Source organism: Pseudopipra pipra, chromosome 4 (genome assembly GCF_036250125.1).
Source record: "Pseudopipra pipra isolate bDixPip1 chromosome 4, bDixPip1.hap1, whole genome shotgun sequence".
In the NCBI taxonomy this organism is placed as follows: Eukaryota; Metazoa; Chordata; class Aves; order Passeriformes; family Pipridae; genus Pseudopipra; species Pseudopipra pipra.
The window spans coordinates 17,070,588-17,089,578 of NC_087552.1; the positions used below are offsets into that span (position 1 = coordinate 17,070,588).

General features: G+C 51.6%; 1 protein-coding gene across 2 annotated transcripts; it reads left to right on the plus strand.

Annotated features, from left to right (window-relative positions):
• The first annotated feature begins 855 nt into the window (after positions 1-855).
• On the plus strand, positions 856-4,387 carry NKX6-1 (NK6 homeobox 1). Of its 2 annotated transcripts, none has more exons than XM_064651773.1 (3): positions 856-1,498; positions 2,135-2,307; positions 3,228-4,387. In XM_064651773.1, the coding sequence occupies exons 1-3, from the start codon at positions 895-897 to the stop codon at positions 3,477-3,479; spliced, it is 1,029 nt and encodes a 342-aa protein (XP_064507843.1). In that variant the 5' UTR covers positions 856-894; the 3' UTR covers positions 3,480-4,387. The 2 variants fall into 2 exon arrangements, with proteins under 2 accessions (XP_064507843.1, XP_064507844.1); XM_064651774.1 differs by having other exon boundaries at positions 2,206-2,307.
• Positions 4,388-18,991: the final 14,604 nt, after the last annotated feature.

An 18,991-nucleotide genomic window follows, 5' to 3' on the forward strand; every position in this document is an offset into this window, starting at 1 on the left:
TAGAGAAATACAAATAACTTAAAAAATTTAAATAAAACCTGAAAGTAAAGGGGAGAGGAAAAAGCAAAGGAGAAGGAAAAGCAAGAAAGAAAATTAAAAGGAAGAGGAAAAAAGGGAAAGGAAAAAAGGAGAGGAAAAGGGGGAGGAAAAAAGGTAAGGAAACGGGAAAAGAAAAATGGAAAGGAAAAATGAAGGGACAAGGTGAAGGAAAGAGAAGAAAAAGGAGAGGGGGGAAAAAAGTGAGGAGAAGAGAGAAGAGGGGGGAAACAACGGAAAAGCCGGGGGAGGAGAGGGGAGCCAGGAGAGCCCGAAGTTGGCGACAGGGCGGGCGCGGCGCGGGTGGGCAGGGCCGGCCACCGCCCCGCCCCGCCGCCGCCGCCGCCGCCGCGCCCGCTGCCGGCCGTGCCCCCGCTAAAGGAGGCAGGGAGCGGGGCGGCGCGGCAGTGCGCCCCGAGCCGCGCCCGCAGTCTCGACAGCCAGCCAGCCAGCCAGCCAACGGGAACCGCGCCGGGAGGGATGCAGGGCGCCGGGGAGGAGGCAGGGGCGGCCAGCGCGGCCCCCGCGCCGCTGTGAGCGCCCGGCTGCCCGCGGGCACCGGGAGCGGCGGTATATACGTGTACGCGCACGGACACTGCGCGCACACGCGTATCTACACACCGGCCGGCAGCAGCACCGCTTTCCACCCCGGGAAGCGTCCGGCGAGGCGCAGCACTGATGCCCGGCGGGACGGCGGGGCCGCCGCTCGGGCGCGTAGCTCCCCGCTAGAGGCGGCGGCCCCCGCGGGCTGGATGCGCGTCGCCGGTGCGGGCGGCACCCCCGGGCCGGCCGCCGGGGCCCCGCGGCGCTAGGGGCCGGCCGGGCCCCCCGCCCCGGCCCGGCGGCGGCGGCGCGGGGATGCTGGCGCTGGGGCAGATGGACGGCGCGCCCCGGCAGGGCGCCTTCCTGCTGGGCAGCCCGCCGCTGGCCGCCCTGCACAGCATGGCCGAGATGAAGGCGCCGCTGTACCCCGCGTACCCCCTGCCCGCCGGGCCCGCCTCCTCTTCCTCTGCCTCCGCCTCGCCCGCCTCCGCCTCGCCCTCGCCGCCGCTCGGCTCCCCCGGCCTCAAGGCTCCCGCCGCCGCCGCCGCGGGCGGGCTCTCGGCGCTGGGCACGGCCCCGCCGCAGCTCTCGGCCGCCACCCCGCACGGCATCAACGACATCCTCAGCCGGCCCTCCATGCCCCTGCCGGGCGCCGCGCTCGCCTCCGCCTCGCCCTCCGCCTCCTCGGCGGCGCCCGCCGGGCTGCTGGCCGGGCTGCCCCGCTTCGGCAGCCTCAGCCCCCCGCCGCCGCCGCCGCCTGCCCTCTACTTCAGCCCTGGGGCCGCCGCTGCCGCCGCCGCCGTGGCCGCCGGGCGCTACCCCAAGCCGCTGGCCGAGCTGCCCGGCCGGACGCCCATCTTCTGGCCGGGGGTGATGCAGAGCCCGCCCTGGAGGGACGCCCGCCTTGCTTGCGCCCCCCGTGAGTATCCAGCGTCGCGGGGCAGCGGGGGAAGCGGGCCCGGGGAGCCCCACTGAGGGCCCGTTCCCGGTGCTGGGGAGGCCCCGCGCCCTGGCATCGCGGCGAGACCCTCCTGGCCCCCCGCACCGGGCCCGGTCGTGGCCGAGGCGGCTTGGCTTTGCCTCGCTTTCTTTTGTTTTCGTTTCTTAAGTTCTCTTTGCGTTCTCTGTCCCCTCGGTCGGCGCGAAACCCTGTAATAAGTCGGTTATCGCCGGCTCAAAGCGGAGCCCCCCGGGGGAAGGGAGGCTGCCGCCGCCGTCTCCGCAGGGGACTCTGCGGCCGGGAGTGGCTTTAGGGGCGCGCACAAACTTTCCCCGAGCTGGACTTTTCGTTACCTCCCGCTCACACCGGCTGCGGCTTTTAAAGAAAACAATATCGTTTGGCCGCTCAGATTTTGGATCCTTAAAGGAAAAATAACAGGGGGGAGCCGGGAGGCCAGAGCCGCCGCCTTGCCGAGGCAGCAGTTTCGTTACAGATCCTCCCCCGCGGAGAGTCCCCCCCGTCCCCCGGGGCCGCTTGAGAGCGAAGCGCTCTCCCAATCCGTAGATTAACGTGTCTGTCCCTGCCTTCCCTTTCTCTCCCCCCTCCCTTCGCCAGATCAAGGCTCAATTTTGCTGGATAAGGACGGAAAGAGAAAACATACCAGACCCACTTTTTCTGGCCAGCAGATTTTCGCTCTGGAAAAGACTTTCGAGCAGACGAAGTACCTGGCGGGCCCGGAGCGTGCCCGACTGGCTTATTCCCTGGGGATGACGGAGAGCCAAGTCAAGGTGAGAGCAGCGGCTCACGCACGGAGCGGTGCGAGGCTGGGGGACAGGGGAACAAAAGGGCCCCGCCGGGGAAACGGGGTCCGGCTGGGTCGCCTGGAGATGCTGCGGGCCGGGGCGGCCCAACCCGCGGGCACACGACGAGGGCTTCCCTGGCAGTTACCGGCACTTTGCCCCTTATTGCCTTACTGCGGGGACGAGGTGGTTATTTTTAAAGCGTTTTAAAAACAAAACAAAAAATGAACCAAATAAACCCAAGTAAGACTGAGAAGCCCGGTACGTGTAGTTCGAACACCATGGGGGTGACTGGAGTGCTGTGAAAGCCGGGGGAAGGGTGTTGTTGGGGTGTCGCACTGTCGCACCCGCACTCTACGTTTTGGTTAAACTCTGGGCTTTGGGCAAAGCGGAGGTGTGAGAGCTGGGAGACCGGGCTGAGCTCCCCGGGAACGTGCGGGGAGGCGTTTGCTCGGCGGACTCGGCCAGAGGGGCCTCTCGGCGGTGCTCACGCTTTCAATCTGATCTGCACACCCTCCTTTGTCACTGCAAATACATCCCGATGGCTGGGAATAAATTATTGCAGCTTCTACAGTGAAAATGTCCCCCTTTTTCTGGCAGCGCCCCGCCGGAGAGTAAATACATCTGGCGGGGCAGGGGGGCTGCAGAAGGAATCAGCCCCAAATGTGTGTTTCCGCGCCCTAGGCAGGATGGCAGGGAGCGGGCCCCGGGCGGCTGGGGACGGCTGTTGGCCGGCGCCGGGACGGGAGTCTCCGGCTGCCGGGAGAGCGGTGTCGCGGGGCTCGGCTGCGAAGCGGGAGTCGCTACTGCAAGCCGGGGACGGGGACGCGCGGGGCAGCGGGGCGGGAGCGGCCCGGCACGGGCGGCCGTGCCGGTGATGGTGATGCTGACGGTGGCGGCGGGGGCAGGTCTGGTTCCAGAACCGACGGACCAAGTGGCGGAAGAAGCACGCGGCGGAGATGGCGACGGCGAAGAAGAAGCAGGACTCGGAGACGGAGCGGCTGAAGGGCGCCTCGGAGAACGAGGAGGAGGACGACGACTACAACAAGCCTCTGGACCCCAATTCGGACGACGAGAAAATAACTCAGCTGCTGAAGAAACACAAGCCGGGGGGCGGCGGGCTGCTGCTGCACCCCCCCGAGGGGGAGGCCTCCGTCTAGCCCTCTCCGCCCGCCGCCGCTTTCGGAGATGTACAGATCTATTTTTCTAGACTCTACGCGCCCGGGAGGAGGAGGAGAAGCCGGAGGGGGAGCAGAGAGGACTGCGGGCCCCAGCGGGCGCGCCCGCCCCCCGGCGCTGCGTGTTGTTGTAGGGCGGCGGGCGGCGGGGAGCGGCGGGGGCCGCCCCGACCCCGGCCTCGGTCCCGCTCCCGGTGGTGCGGCGGCCGCGTCCTGCCGTCCTTTTGTAAATAAACCGTGAGTCACCGCGACCATAGGCGTTCCTTAACTGTGAATATTTAAAATGTAAAATACCTTCTTTTTTTTGTACAGCGGGGGCCCGGGGCGCCGCCGCCCCGCCCGCCCCGCGCTCCCCGGCACTGGGGGCACCCCCGGAACCCCGAGACGGCGGCAGAGGGGCCGCCGAGGAAAAAAGCCGCGGGTCCCTCCCTCGGGCCGAAACTGCAGCGGCCCCGTGTGCTATTTATTAGTATTTTTGAAACACTTTCTGTTGCGGTCGTCGTGCGGGGGAGGGGGAGGGAGGGCGGAGGGACAGAGTTCGCTTTCATTTACGCCGTTTCCAATCAACTGCGTGTTGAAAAAGTAGCTGGTGGGAATTGTCACAACCACTGTCAGTCAAAATATAAAATTCATTTAGTTGCTGTATTTGAATTTAAAGTGTGTTTTCTTTTGTATCATACGGAATACCATAGAATGTAAATTGTTTTCTTTTTTTTAAAAGCTAATAACGATGATATATCGTGATATAGCATCTTAACATTTATTAATTTATATTAAAAATAATTCGGTTTGTAAAGAGAAGAAAAGCCCTTTGCAAGACCAGTTAAATGTAATGCACTTTCTGTTTAAAAAAACCCAACAAAACGATAAATCAATTAAACCAGTTTAAAGACGTCTGCTGCATTCACTAAAGGGTACAGATAATCTCATCTCATTAGAGATTAAATAAGGAAACTACAGGAGGAGGGGAAAAAAAAGAAGAGATAATTTTCAATATCTTTTGTTCAATCTTAGTAGCTTGGTGGGGGTTTTGTTTTTGTTTTTTTTTTTAATTCTTCTGTTGAGGGGTTTTCGTTGCTGTTCGTGGTTTTTTTGGGGGGTGGGGTGTTGGTTTTCTTGGTGTTTTGGGGTTTTTTTTGTTATTTTTTTTTTTTTGTTATTTTTTAAAAATGGAAGTTGTCCACTTTGCTGTGGGGATTCAAGAAGGATACAAATAAAATAAGCTGCGTCTCGTTTTGGAATGTGAGCGGACAGGCACTTTCCACGAGGCCACTGAAGCGGTTCGGCTGAGCCTAAATTAGGCTGTTTAAAGTTTTTCAGGGGCGGCCAATGCAGGCTTTTATTAACGGCAGAGTATTGCCCTTATTATGGGAAAGAAACCATTTTCCAAGAAGAAAACAGTGAATAAAGTAAGAGCCCGACTAAGGGTCTAGAACAAATAGTTAGACCCAATACCAGAACAACTGTTTTAAATTGAAATTCATTATCTGACACAATCATTTCCGTATCTAAACAGTCCAGAAGCGATCCTGTTTTTTTTTTTTTTTCTCCCAAGAACCAGCAGAGCAAACAGAATCGCTGACATGAGAGAGAAAAGGACCAGCTATTCTGGAGGAAATAAAGAAAAAAATTGGTATTCTATTTGAGAATAATTTTCTAAATGAGGGGAAAAAAAGTGGAGCAGGATTTTATTCCTCTTTTGGCTTAGACAATGCCGAGGCCGGGAGAAGGGAGCAAGCCCAGCGCTATGAGGCTGCCTCGGCGTGGCTGCCCGGGTTCTCCCGGGCCGAGATGCCGGGGGCTGCCCATCGCCCACCGACGCTCCCACCCCCATCCCACACCTTTCCCGACTCGTTGTAAAGGCAGGAAGGGAAAGGCCGGGCGTTTTCAGGAGTGCAGAGTGGACCCTGCCGGCTCTCGCCGTTGCCGTTTCCCCGCGGGTTTTGTGGGGCCGCGGGGAAGAAATCAAAATACTGCGGGGTCCAGATCACGGGGGGGGGGGGGGGGGGGGGCGGCCCGTCCCGGCTGGAGCCTGGCCGGGGGTCTCCGCCGGGCTGGGCCTCCCCGCACGCCCGCGGCGACCACCCCGCCGCCCCCACTCCTCCGCAGCCCGACCGCGGCCCCGGGCCCGGCCCTGCCCTCCCGTGTGCCCCCGGGCTGCCGCCAGTGCCGCCCGCCCCGGTGCTCCCCGTCCCCTTTTCCAGTTGACTGCAGCACCAACTGAGGCTTTCCAGTTAATTTACTTCTGCACAGAGACCCAGCTGGCCACCAGTTGCAGTTGGCACCGTCAAAGTGGAATCGCAGGGAAAAGAGCCCAACGCTGCCCGCTTGGTTAGGCTGGTTTTGTCTGGGGCGCTGGAGGAAAGAGCAGGGGATTCACATGAGCTCACGGCCCCCCTTCTCGAGGCATGTTTTGGAAGCCAAAGCCGACTGGGCTCGCTCTCCTCCAGGAAAGGACTTTTTAGGAAGAGATTCAATAGCTAACCTAGGGATCGCTGCCATGGACATCGCAGTGAACAATTAGAAGACAAAATGTCAGCGCGCTTCATGGGGCGTGAGGTTCCCCCCGTGCGCGGGAGCCCGGCCGAGATCAGCCGCGGTTTCTGTTCAGTCCTTTAAACAGGCAGGAATTTATTGCGTGACCGTATAAGCTCCCGGATAACGACATCAAAAAAGTACTGCACGACCATGTCTGTAGGGAAGGGGGGCCAGTAGAGCCGCTCCCCGACAGCCGTCCCGCACTCGAGCCCGGGCCAAAACCCCCACGGGGAGAAAGCGGCCGCGCACACGCGTGGGTAAAGGCGGGCGCCGGCGCGGCCGCGGAGCGAAGCGGGCGGTCCCTGCCTAAGCGATGAGAGACCACCGCAGGCCGGTCCCGACAGCTCCCTTCACAAACAGCTCTTGGCTTTCCCTTCTTTCTGTCGTAGAGCCCTTGGGTTTAACCCCCGTTCCCTTCGGTGTGTGTGCGCGGGATTTCCAGGCTCAGCGGAAATAAAGACGGCTGTTTCTGGGATTTCCCGGAGCAGGGAAAATAGAGGGGGCTGTTTCTGGGTTTACTTTGCTTCGGTCACTGCCACGTGCCTTCTCTGGGGTGCAGAAGGTACTGCGGGAGACGTCCTTGGCTGTGCAATCCCAGGGTGCTCAAGGCATTCCCCCCACTTTTCCAACGCCGTTGCTTTGCCCAGCTGCTTTGCAAGAGGAACCCACTGCGGTCCCTCGGCAGCCCCACTGAGCATCACCGTGGGCGGAGGAAAAACTTTTTTCTCCCCCTCGCAGAAGCGCCGCAGGAGCAGGACCCGCTCCGCGCCCTGCAACAGCCGTGGGCACCGGGGAGCTGTGGGGAGAGACTGAGGGAGGGAGAGAGGGGAGGCACGGGAAGGACACGGGGCCCCGGGGGCCACACCACCTCCCGCACCCCGCTCCCGGCCGGCAGCTGCCGCCTGCGGGAGACATGCATATGGATGCGGGACATGTGGATGCGGGCAGGATCTGCACTGCAGTGCCACAGGGCCCCGAGGTCGGCAGCTCGGGCTTCGCCCCGGGGGATGCAGGTTACAAGGGGAAGGCCGCGGCCGGCCGGCGGGCGGGAGCAGCCGCAGGGAGCGGAGAAGGAAGAGCTCTCCCCCCGCGGGGTAATGAAGCACCCACTCGATTCGAGGCATGTGCGCTGGGGGGGATGCCAGTCCTTACGCCACTATCACCCGGCCCCTGACAGTCCCTACACCAGCGCTGTCACAGCCCCGAGGCCTTCGGGCTCTCTCATCCCGACAGCAATTCCCACCCAGAGCCCTCAGAGCAGGCAGCAGGCAAGGCAGTGCCTGCACCCTGCCAGAGGGATGCTCGGAGGGACAGTCACGCCGGGACAGTGCGACAATTTCAGCTATCAGTGACCTCTCCCACCCTTCCCCTCACGCGTGGTCTCTTGTTATGAGCTCGTGAAACCCGTTGTCGCTCATCACTTCCTGGTGCTATTAACTTGTAACGCTTCTCATATCACGCACACGACGTGTTCCCCTCGCTCTCCCTCTGTTTTCCGCCGTGATGTCGTTCCGTGCAGGACTTTCGTTGTACCCGGGCCAGCCGCCCTGAGGCTTTGCTTTCGACACCCCTTCCCTCGGGACACGACTCGTCCCGCAGGCCAGAGAACCCGGGGTTTATTTAAAATGCGGGTGATGGGCTGTCACCCCAGGCTTGCCTCCCCCACCCTTCCCGAGTCCCTTCCCGTATTGAGACATCTGGGAAAGAGGCACCGGCGCCTGCTGCGGGATCCCGCGTTAAGAGCCGGCGCCGCTGCCCGCAAATTAAAAAGTAAGATGAACCGCTCACTCTTAATTGCAGCTCCGCCTTTACCTTCTGCACCGGGAGGTATTTCCCAGATACGTGTTTCTGGCAGCGTTTGCCAGCTGTCTCGAACAGCGGTTACAAGTCTCCGTGAGGGACGCAAACATCTGCCGGGAGAGCGGGAGGCGGGCGGGCGGCGCTGCTGCGGGGAGCAGCGGGTACCCCGCACCCCGCACCGCACCCGCACCCGCCGGGGGCCCGGCAGCGGCTCCGCGCTCCAGCGAACGTGATTGATAAGACTACAGATATTGATACAACGACACAAGCAGGCAGCACCGCGCTGCTCCACATGCCCCGGGGGTTTAGCCCCTGCCCGGAGGCCCCGAGGCTGCAGGAGGCTCTCGGCGGGGCCGGTCGGTGTCGGCGCTGCCCTCCGGGACCCGCGGGCTGCGGGGAGCGCCTGGCACTGGCCCCGCGGTAATAACCCGCTTCCGCACACCCAAGTGCATCCCTGTAATAACGTCCTCGATCATTTATTAAAAGTCGTGTCAAGCGAGCCCATATAATTCATCTTTATGCAAATACATCAATGTCAAGCCATTAGTGTATTGCTCGGGTTTTTTATTAAAGTGCATTCTTTTTAATTCAGCTCGGTAAAATACGAGCCCTATTGCTCAAGAATTATAGCAACTATTAGAGTAACATATGGGCAACATGCACTCAGAAAATAAAAATCAACAGATAAAGTGGCAGGGTCACAACGGGGAGCAAACACTTAACAAAATGGCAGCGGGGTAATAGATTTTCCGCCCGCGCCCCCGGCGCTGGGGTGTCAGGAGGAGCCCGCCGGCATGATCGTAGGGCGGCCCTGTCCAGAGCCCGCAGCCATCGCCACCCGGTCCCGGCTCCAGCCCCTTCCCCGGTCCCTTTCTAGCCGGGGATGCGGGAGCGCAGCCCTGCCCCACCGACACTCACCTCCGCGCCGCCCCCCCGGCCCCCCCAACTCTATCCTGGATTTAATGAGAGAGTTGCCCACATCCTCATCACCCCAGCATGGTAATTGAGCAGATCTATTAACTTGTTACACTAGATTTGTTTAAAGAGACTATTACACAGTCATTTAATCAATTTGTTACACTGGAGGTCCTGACTTATGAGACACTTGCCGTATGATTCCTTAATGACTGAATTAATTTGTTTTAATAAAACCAACATTGTGTACAAGCACATTTCGAGAAATGTAATTTTGGAGACGGAACAGTCCAATGCTTCATCTGATTAAGTCTTTTCTATGGTTTATCAAAGTCGGGAGTTGCCGTCATAAACTGCATGTATGGGGTATTTTTCTTTTTTATAGCGTCATTAATTTAATATGGATCATTAGTTCTTTATACACATGCATGTTCTGACAAATGTACCCAATGAATAATGCACCTAATGTGTTTGGGCTCAAATGCATCACACCATAAACAGAAACCGCCGCAATATAAATAATAATAAACAATAATAACAACAATTAATATCTCGGCCGCCCTGTTCCCTCCCGTCCGGCTGTGCTCCGGGCCGGCTTCGGGGCGGAGGAGCCGGGGCGCTCCCGCCGCCCCCCCATCAGACCGGGCTCACGGCGGCGGGAGCGCGGATAGATTTACGGTGAATTAAGGTTATCCCGAGAGCAGATGTAGGACAAGAAAATCGGTTTTGCTCCTGATGGAAACTGACGTGTGTGGAATAAGTGTAAATAAACACGAGGGTGCCCAAGAAAAGGAACTTGATGGTATCGATTATGTAAAATAATCGCCGCATTACAAATGTTAATGTACTATGGTAATGTACTGCAAACAGCTGGCGTGTGAGGGCTGGCTTTAGCGCAGGGGAAGGAAGGAGCAGCCTCGAGAAGCACTTCGGGAACCGGGACGGTCACAGGAATATCGACAACGTTAACGACAGTAATATCGCTATGGCGATGAGCAGAACGACGCCCCCGCCGCGGCCCCACGCGGGGCACCCACGCCCAGGCGGGACCACCGGGGCCGGGCGGGCGGCAGCGATGCTGCTGCTGCGGGCAGTGCAGCCACGCGAGCCACACGCAGGGCCGTGCAGGACGCCAGGAGCCAAAACGACTTCTGTACAGAACGTCCCAGAGCCTAAATGTCCATCACCCTGAACAGATTGTTTTCATCTAATTTCTTGTACGTTGCCTTTGAAATTCTTTGCCCTGACAGTGTGCGTTGTTTTTTTGGTTTGTCTTTTGTTTGGATGGTTTGATTTTTGTTTTGTTTCGTTTCGGTTTGTATTTTTTTTTAAAGTAATTTCCATCAGTGACCTTGTGTTCCAGGAATTCAACTGGGCATCTACTTCTTCTTAGACATTGGACATGTATTTCTCGGACCCCAGTGGAATGTAAAACTCAGCCCAAAACGTGACACTTCTGCTACACCTCTCACCTCCTGCCCCTGGGTGAGCAGCCACCTGGCCCACACGTTCCTCTGAAAACAGTGACCCCAGATGCAGAGCCCACCGAGCAGCATTATTTTCCACACTGTGATATTTTGCACATAGCAGAACTCAAAATTAAACCTCGGACACTCTTATTGCTTGAGAAAGTAAAACGAGATGGTGAAAACACACCTTCAGAACTGTTTTTCATCCTCCTCACACTGTTTCTCACAGATAGGCTGCCCTTTATCTTCAAAGCTACATGCTCTATCCCCTTTATAAACGCAGGCAGCACATCCACCAGCAATGAATGCAGTAGGTGTATTTAAGTAAATGGATTCGACCTTTTGCCCATTTTAACAGATGCTGCTCCTGACCACCCCAAAAAGCTTGTTTAAAGTTAACAACATTAAGCATTGGAGGTCACAAGGCCAATTCAAGGTCATTTTAATTCTGGCTAAAGGTTAATTAGATCACTGCATTAAAACAAAAATAGACTATACTAAACTTTAATGAGGACAGACAGGTTTTTTTATATACCTCTTCACTGATCCCTTTATGATAAGGATATAAGGTAGATATCAGAGAAGAAATCTTGCTGTCAGTTCCACAAATCAGGTTACAGGAGCTCCTCTGGCTTTGCACTGGTAAGGCATAAATACAGTGCTTGGTCCATTTAAATTCTTTTTTTGTTTGTGAGATCGGGGGTCTGGGTTTCTTGCTACTCTTTCCCTTGTCCCCTCACAGAGAATCCAGGATTGCACTGCTCCACTTTGAGGAACACTGGCCTCAATGTCCGAATGTGCATGTTGGAGGTGTGATCGTGGAAGCCACTAAAACTCATGGATGGTGAGGCACTTTCCTGGGAATGATATTGCCAACTCACAGAGCCAACAAGCCTCATTTGAAAAACTTCACAATACTGTGCTTATGAGTGCTGAACTAAATGGGAAGGTAATTTCTGATCCGGCAGGTGTTACTGAGCTCTCATAGTACTTTGCACTCTGCACTGTGACAAATCCAACATTTTTTTCAAGGGTTTATTTAAAACATAAATGCGGATAGAAGAGATCATGGAAGTGAGGGATCCTGGTTCAAGCCTCATTATCCCTTCTGAGGAGAAACAAAGAGCTCTACCTCTGTTTCCTTCCTCCCATGCAACCTCCTGCCACTGGGCTGCGGGTTGCTCTGGTGTGGACTTCTCTCTGGATGGAGCTGTTCCGCTTTGAGTAAGTAACTACATCAAAGCTGAGCAGTGAGGCCAGACATCCCTTCTTTTTAGGGAAATACCCTTGCTGCTGAGCCTCTAGCTAATCATGACTATTATCCTTCATCTCTTCCCAAATTGGATGTATAATTCCAATCTCCCTCAGAGAAATTTTCTAGGGGAGAATGTAATCCAAATTATGTTTTCTAGAGGAAAGATGTGGCTTGACAGATTTTTTTTCCCCCAGCAAAATCCTGTATTGTAATTAAAATTCCTAATAATTCCAACATTTAAAATTTACCCATAACATCAGGTTAGAAATAAGGAAGGGTTTTTATTGATTATTAGACTACAGGTATTGGATGAATCACTGACATGCAGGGAGAATGGTCTGACTTCCATTCCCAGTATGGTCAGTCCACCAGAACAATTGCTCAAGACTGCCAGGGTTGGACATACTCTAATTCTCCCCCTCTGACTTGCCATGGGAATGTGATTGGAGTCACCAGGAAAGGCAAGTCATCCCAGGACTGATAGATACAGAGACACAACAAGGTATTGGAGCACCAGGCAAATCACTAGAGGGAAAGAAGTGAAGAAGAGCAAGCTGGGGAGCTTATGTGCCAGACAGAACAATGAAAAACATGAATTACCAGTTTGCAGCAGCTGGTCACTAATGTTATTTTCATCTTAAAAGCATGGAGTGTAAATGACACAATAACACCTAATGAGGTACCCACAAAAGAAACAACCTGAAAACACATCCTTCCCCACATACTTCTGAGTGCCAAAGACAACTACTGAAATTAAGATTGACTTGTTGGTTATTTATGATCAGTGGAAAGGCTACATTTATTGGATAATTTATTTATAATGAATAATTCAACTAGTTTTATATGGAAGAGTTTCATTTGCTTGGGCTGTTCACTTGGGAGGCAGTGAGGCTGAATCAGTATACATTTTTCAGAGAGCCTTCAATTCCTAAATTTGGTTGTTCTCTTACTTAAGTTACAACACAATCACCAAATTCAAAGCTATTTTATCTCTCTTTTTTTTTTTTTTTTTGTTTTGATACAGTAATTTCAGATACTCATATCTTCCAGACCACAGCATAAAACATCCATAGGAGAGAAAGAATTGCTATTGTAGCATTTTTGGGGTCTGCCATGTATTTTTAAATGTATTGCTTTATTAAAACAGTATTTTTCTCAGTACATGCTGCAGGTCTGCTGCTACCACTGCATGCTACACCACTGTTTCCTTGTGCTCTCCTTCCACAACCACCCTGAGACTCTCATCTAACCCTGAGACTGCCGGCACAGTCTGCAACTCTCCGTGTGCAGACCCTTAACAGGCCAGGGCTAGCTCCTGACTGGGCCAGCCAAATTCTTTCTCAATACTTCCATCAGGACGAATGCAAACAAGCACTTGCCCCACCTTCTGTTTTCCCCATGGTGCAGGTGATTCAGGCTCAAGCCACGGATTGCATCCTCACTGGACTTTCCCTCACCCATTGCCTTAGCTTATCAAAAAGCTCACTTCAGAGGGTTTTTTGGGGGGGTGTTTCTATTTTATTTTAATTTAATTTTTGATTCATTGTTTAATTTTTTTTCATTTAAGTGTTATGATGCTCCCAGTCAATGGCCTGCTGGAAGAGGAGCTCTATGGGCCATCTTCTTGCTCATGCCCTGAGGTGATATTTACAGAAGGCTGTTGCTTGGTTTCTTTCTTCTCACATCACAAGACTTTCCAAAATCTAACTCCCACACTTAAAAAAAAAAATAAAATTAATACTTGTAATGGACAATTGTGCAATAAATAAATTAATAAGCCAAGCATTCATGCATCTGATTCTCTGCTAGGAGAAACTATCCTTGCTTTGTCAGGTCACCTGCTGAAGACCTTGGCAAGTGTCTTTTCTCTGGGGCTGACAAGTTCCTGACCAGATACTCCAGCAACACCTTTCTAATTCAGTAGAACTGTGTCTTCCATTGGAAAAAAAAATGCCCAGGTCTTATATATATATAAATATATAAAATAGGTGTGTATGTAAAATAAACCTTCACCTATCTAGGCATATCCCTGTATGCTTCTTTATTTGAATAGCTGTTAATCGCTGACGTTCCCCAAGGAGGCCACCAGAAAGAATGTCAGGGGCCCTGCTCATAACCCAGCTGAATACCTGACTATTTTAAGGTACTCTGGAGCTGCATGAATCAGAAAGAAAACAGCTCCCCCTACCCATTTTATTAGAAGGCAATAAAATCTGGTGGTGTCTCATTAAATTTAATGAGCCTTCATAAAATAACCATTACACTGTGGAGGTAATGAAAAGAATAACTATGATGGTTAGTAAATAAACCAGCAAGGGTGATGCTATTAGATGTACCAGATATCTACCAGGTATCAAACAGGTAAATTATTCTCAAAGATTAGATTATGGCACCTTACAGCACTTTGGATGCATTGATATATTCTTCTATATCAGGTTTGAGGAATTTCTTTCCCCCTTTTCCCATATGACATCAGCGTGTTCGATGCAATGCCAATTGTTTTCATAGCGCTCGGCTGCACGTGTAAAACCCTGAACAAATCAGCACACAGAGAACCTTAAAAACTAGATGCAAATTTCCGTCAATGGCCATGGGTTCTATGCCTCCCTGTTTCTGAAGTTTCTTTTAAACTAGCCATCACTTCTGAAAATGCCACTGGCAGAAGTCTCGGGGGAAAAAAAATCCTCATTTGGCATAAATCAGGGCCATCCCATTCTTACATTCTCCAGTCACAGCGACAGGTGCGGGCACTAAGATTAAAAAAGGTAGCCCAAAGTCTGTGTCTTTCTTACCTGGCTCATGCATGTCTCAGAAATCAAAGAGTTAAGCTAATTATGGGATCAACTCCACTGAGAGTTTATGACTGCCCATAAAAAAGCAAGAAGAGGGGCTGAGGAGAGGCTAGCATAAAACTCCAGAAGGTTGCTGTGGGAAATACACTTTTTGCATTTCCCATTTCACTTGAAATGGCACAAGGAAAGATTTTATTATGGTGGGATTACTCACAGGAGCAAAGAAGGAGGATCTGACCCGCAGGCCTGCTTCTATACATATGCTTCCTTCTGAGATTCCTTTTGCTCCTACTTAGGGCAACCACAGGATTATTACTACTTCAGTTGCTAAACAGACATTACATGTGGATGTGATGTGTCAGAGATGTATTACAATATCTACAGTGTTTATTTCTGGATTTCATTGTGAAATCCAAATCCAAATACTGAAATCTAAAAAGGCTGTGAAATAACAGGCCAGAAGTTGCACTCTTCCAAATAGAGAATTTATTGAGAGATGACTATTTTCCCGAAACTCAAAGCTTTCACCTCCTGAAGGGCTTAAAACATGTGCTTCTCTTTTGGACACACCATGTACAAAACTGGACTGTGAGATTAGTAATTTTTGTTTATTGCTATATTTTGTTTCCTTAAAAAAAAAATCTCAGTGGCCAACTTTTCAGGTCTCTCCCAGTCCAGAGATCTCATACTGCACTATGAAGCTCAGGGGCAGCAGAGGCATTTGGTGCAGAAATCACGTTCAAAACACTGCACTGGATCTTATTCCCCATCCCTGCCTGGCTGCTTCTCTCCTGCCCCAGATGAAGGGGATACCAACCTTCCCTTGGTTGCTCTTTTGATGCTCCCTTATCCATGGGAAAGATGAGCAGAGTTGGATTGTCGCACAGTCCTGCTGTCTCTGCACTCTTGCAAGTGTACTCCTCGCTTGCAGACTCAACACAGGAGTACAGCACCATGCTCCTCTGTGAGAGGAGACCTTTGTGCCAATGTAGCAGCACGGAAAGTGGTCTTGCCAGCAAGCCCTTTGGCTCACCCAAAAGTCGTTTCTTAGCAATTCACAGTCATTATTGTTATTTTATGGTAGAGGCAGTGCAATTTTTGTTGAATTATAAATATTGCAGATCTATTCCCCCCCCCCCCCAGCAGCTCCCAAAGACATGTAAACCCACAGTGTGATTGCTCCCTAATCTAGTTGAGGTGATGAAATGGTGCCAAAACTCTCATTGCAATTTCATTAGCATATTCATGAGTCTCACTTTTGCAGTGTTGCAGAAACAACACAAATTGGTTTGTGAATTGTGAACTCCCCCTTCTTTGCCGTCATCGTCGTCTTTTTCTTCAGAATCACAAATTGTGGATTAGCAAGGCAAGTGTGCTTGGGTGACTTTGGTACTTGACTGCTGAAGTTTGTTAGTGTAGCTCTCTGGTTTTCACTGTGCTTTTCCCCTTGCACATCGGTGTGTATGTGCTCCACTAACAAAAGAGTGAGAAGTAGGGCAGCTGAGGGGTTTCTAGCTCTGCCATCCTGGCCAACCTGCTTCACTGCCACAGCTCTGTTTCCTCTCTGAAAACAGGAATAACCATGTTATTCCTGAAAAAAGGATTCATTGCAATAGGCACAGGCAGTTCCAATTTTCAGATGGAAGGTGCTAAAGAACAGCCACTACGTAGCCTCGGCAAGGGTAGATGTCTGTATTGGCCACGTGTTCACTACAAGGCTGGCAGGATGCCATGAGGGGGTTGTGATCTGAAATGAAAGTTATTTAAAGCAATAGAAAACATTGTTCCCCTTCCCTCTAGGATTGCTGGGACACACTCCTGAAAGGTCTTCTCTCACTCACCAGCAAGGTCACTGATACTTATGGGGAACACCTGCAGGTCCCAGCTCATGGGATGGTCTTTGTTCACAAACTGCAGCAGAGCTGGAGGTAGGGCAGTAGGTTTGGATGCTGTAAGCTAAATCTTGTGTCTCAGAGAGGGAAATATGTTTGCAGATGACACCTCAGCCCCGTCTTGCGCTCAGTTGCTCTGGCAGTACAGTCATTGAAGCAGAGTGGAGTGCAGCACCCACTCCCTGTGCACATTCACCTGCTGCTGAATTTCACAATAAGCCAGCAGCTTTTAAATATGTTCCACTTAAACTAAACATCCAAAGAGACCTATTCCTTAACTTAGCACAGGCTGTAATCACATCTCTTAAAGGGAAATCACTCTTGTATCTGTGAGATATTGCTCTGGTGCTGCATTTGGAAAGCATGAAGAGCTCCCCAGCTCCACAGTGGGCGCTGGTGAGAGGACGAGGTGCTTCTGGGGGAGTTTCTCACAGATAACAATCCTCTTCTGTGCAACCCAAACCTCTTAGGAACACAGGATGTGAAATACATTTGAAATGGCAGACTTTCACATGGAACTTGATTTAATTTTTCTGTGGAAAGATCACTTTAGACTTGCATTGTTCACATGAAATAATGAAACGTTACTGATTTAATTAGAGCTCAGTTTTTCAGTCTGTGCTTTCTATATTGTTGAAATTGCATTTAGCATGGGACAAAACTATCAATAGATAAGGCAATTTAAAAGGCACAGCTATATAATATATTCTCTTCCCCTTTTCTTTTGCTAGTTTCAATTCATTGCTCAATTTAAGTATGGAAATAATGTTTGTCAAAAATTTCCTGACACATGAATTCAAGTAAAAAAAAAAAAAGGGCAGAGGAAGAAAGGTATAAAAAAACATCAGGGCATCTCCTGCTTGTACTCCTAACCCATTTATGGTACAATATAGAGATAATCCAATCTACTGCTGAAAACAAGGTTTGTGCAGTTATGCTCCACTACTTCACAATGCTTCACTTAAAACTTGATAGTTTTCTCATATTTTCTTTCTCCTTGAACTAACAATATGTATTGGGCAGGTCCTAGTTGACAGAAATAGCTGTTGCCTCCTAAGCACTAACTCTCTGAGGTTTTACATGGGGGCTGTGAATTCAATTTAGGGAAAACAGAAGGTCAGTTTGTGAGATCACGACATGTCCCTGAGGGAAGGGCAGGGCAGCAAGTCCCACTGCTGGGCCCCAGAGTGGGACAGAAATGGGTCAGGAGTCTGACAGCTGGGGTCTACTCAGAAACACAGAATGGATCAGGTTGGAAGGCACCACAATTAGTTGTCTGGTCCAACCTTCCTGCTTAAGCAAGGTAATCCTAGAGCACATTGCACAGGATTGTGTCCAGATGGTTCTGGAATATCTCCAGTGAGGCACACTGTCCCTGGGCAATCTGTTCTAGTGCAGGGTCACTTGCACATTAAAGAAGTTCTTCCTCATATTCAGGTGAAACTTCCTGTCCATCAATTTCTGCCATTGTCTCTTGTCCTATTGCTTGGCACCACTAAGAAGATCCTGGCTCCGTTCTCTGGACACCCTTCCTTCAGATACTTACACACATCAATGAGTTTCCTTCTCTATTGTCTCTTCTTGAGGCTGAACATGTTCAGCTCCCTCAGCCTTTCCTCATACGAGAGCTGCTCCAGTCCCCTCATCATCTTTGTTGCCCTCCTCTGGACCCACTCCACGAGCTCCATGTCTTGTACTGAGGAGCCCAGAACTGGACACAGAACTCCATGTGAGGCCTCACCAGGGCTGAGTAGAGAGGCAAGATCATTTCCTTAGACCTGCTGCAATGCTCTTCCTAATGCCCTTCAGGATACCATTGGCCTTCTTGGCCACAGGGCACACTGCTGGCTCATGGACAGCCTGTTGTCCACCAGGACCCCCAGGTCCTCCTCTGCAGAGCTGTTTCCAGCAGGTCAGTCCCCAGCTTGTACTGGTGACATTTGCTCTCTTCCAGTCCTCAGGCACCTCTCCTGATCACCACAGCCTTTCAAAGACGATCGTGAGCAGCCTCACTGTGGTGTCTGCCAGCTCTCTTGTCACTTGTGGGTGCATCCCGTCAAGCCCATCCATGTGGATGCTGAGTTTATGTAGGTGTTCTCTAATACAATCCTTCTTGATCAAGGGAAAGTCTTCCTTTCAATATTGCCCTTACCCTGGTCTACTGGGTCAGAGATTGCTGAGGGCTGGTCTTGTCAGTAAAAGACTGCTGAGAAGAAGACATTCTGTAACTCTTCCTTCTCTCTGTGCTCTGTTGCCAGGGTTCCCCCTCCATTTACTAATAAGCCCAAATTATCCTTTGTTTTCCAAACACTCTCTCTAGGTAACATTCCCACAGAAAAGCCAAACAAACCCAACCAGAACTGTGACCTCTGGTTTTCGCTCATTCAGGAAAAAAGCCTGAAATACAGTTTTTGCTATTCAGTTAAGGGATTGTTGTCTCATTGCTAGTGCAGGTGAGAAATAACTGCAGCACATGAACAACCCAGGAACGGATGCTCAGCACTTCATAAGGCAGCTTGGAGCAGAGCCAGTGATTTAGACTTGCAAGCCCTACCAGAAAACCAAGGCATTTCTGTCAGGTTTCTAGCACAAGGCATGTTATGTCCCAATTTGAGGCACATGGAATGAAAATTGAAAACCCCCGCTAAATTTGCCAGCATAATGTGAATAGTGAAGTCCAAATGAGGACTAAAAACTCCAGGATGTAAAATCCTTGAAAACTCTTGATTCAAGAGTATAATCTGGTCATACAGAACATCATCCATAGTGTCGCTTCTGGAAAAGTCAGCTTGTTTAGACAATAATTTATCTTCATACAAATATTTGTGCGAGA

Bases quoted from the DNA above. Each gene is read 5' to 3' on its own strand.
- NKX6-1 (XM_064651773.1), top strand. From the start codon at position 895: ATGCTGGCGCTGGGGCAGATGGACGGCGCGCCCCGGCAGGGCGCCTTC. The intron at 1,499-2,134 runs GTGAGTATCCAG...TCCCTTCGCCAG, and splicing joins CCGCCTTGCTTGCGCCCCCC to ATCAAGGCTCAATTTTGCTG. The intron at 2,308-3,227 runs GTGAGAGCAGCG...CGGCGGGGGCAG, and splicing joins TGACGGAGAGCCAAGTCAAG to GTCTGGTTCCAGAACCGACG.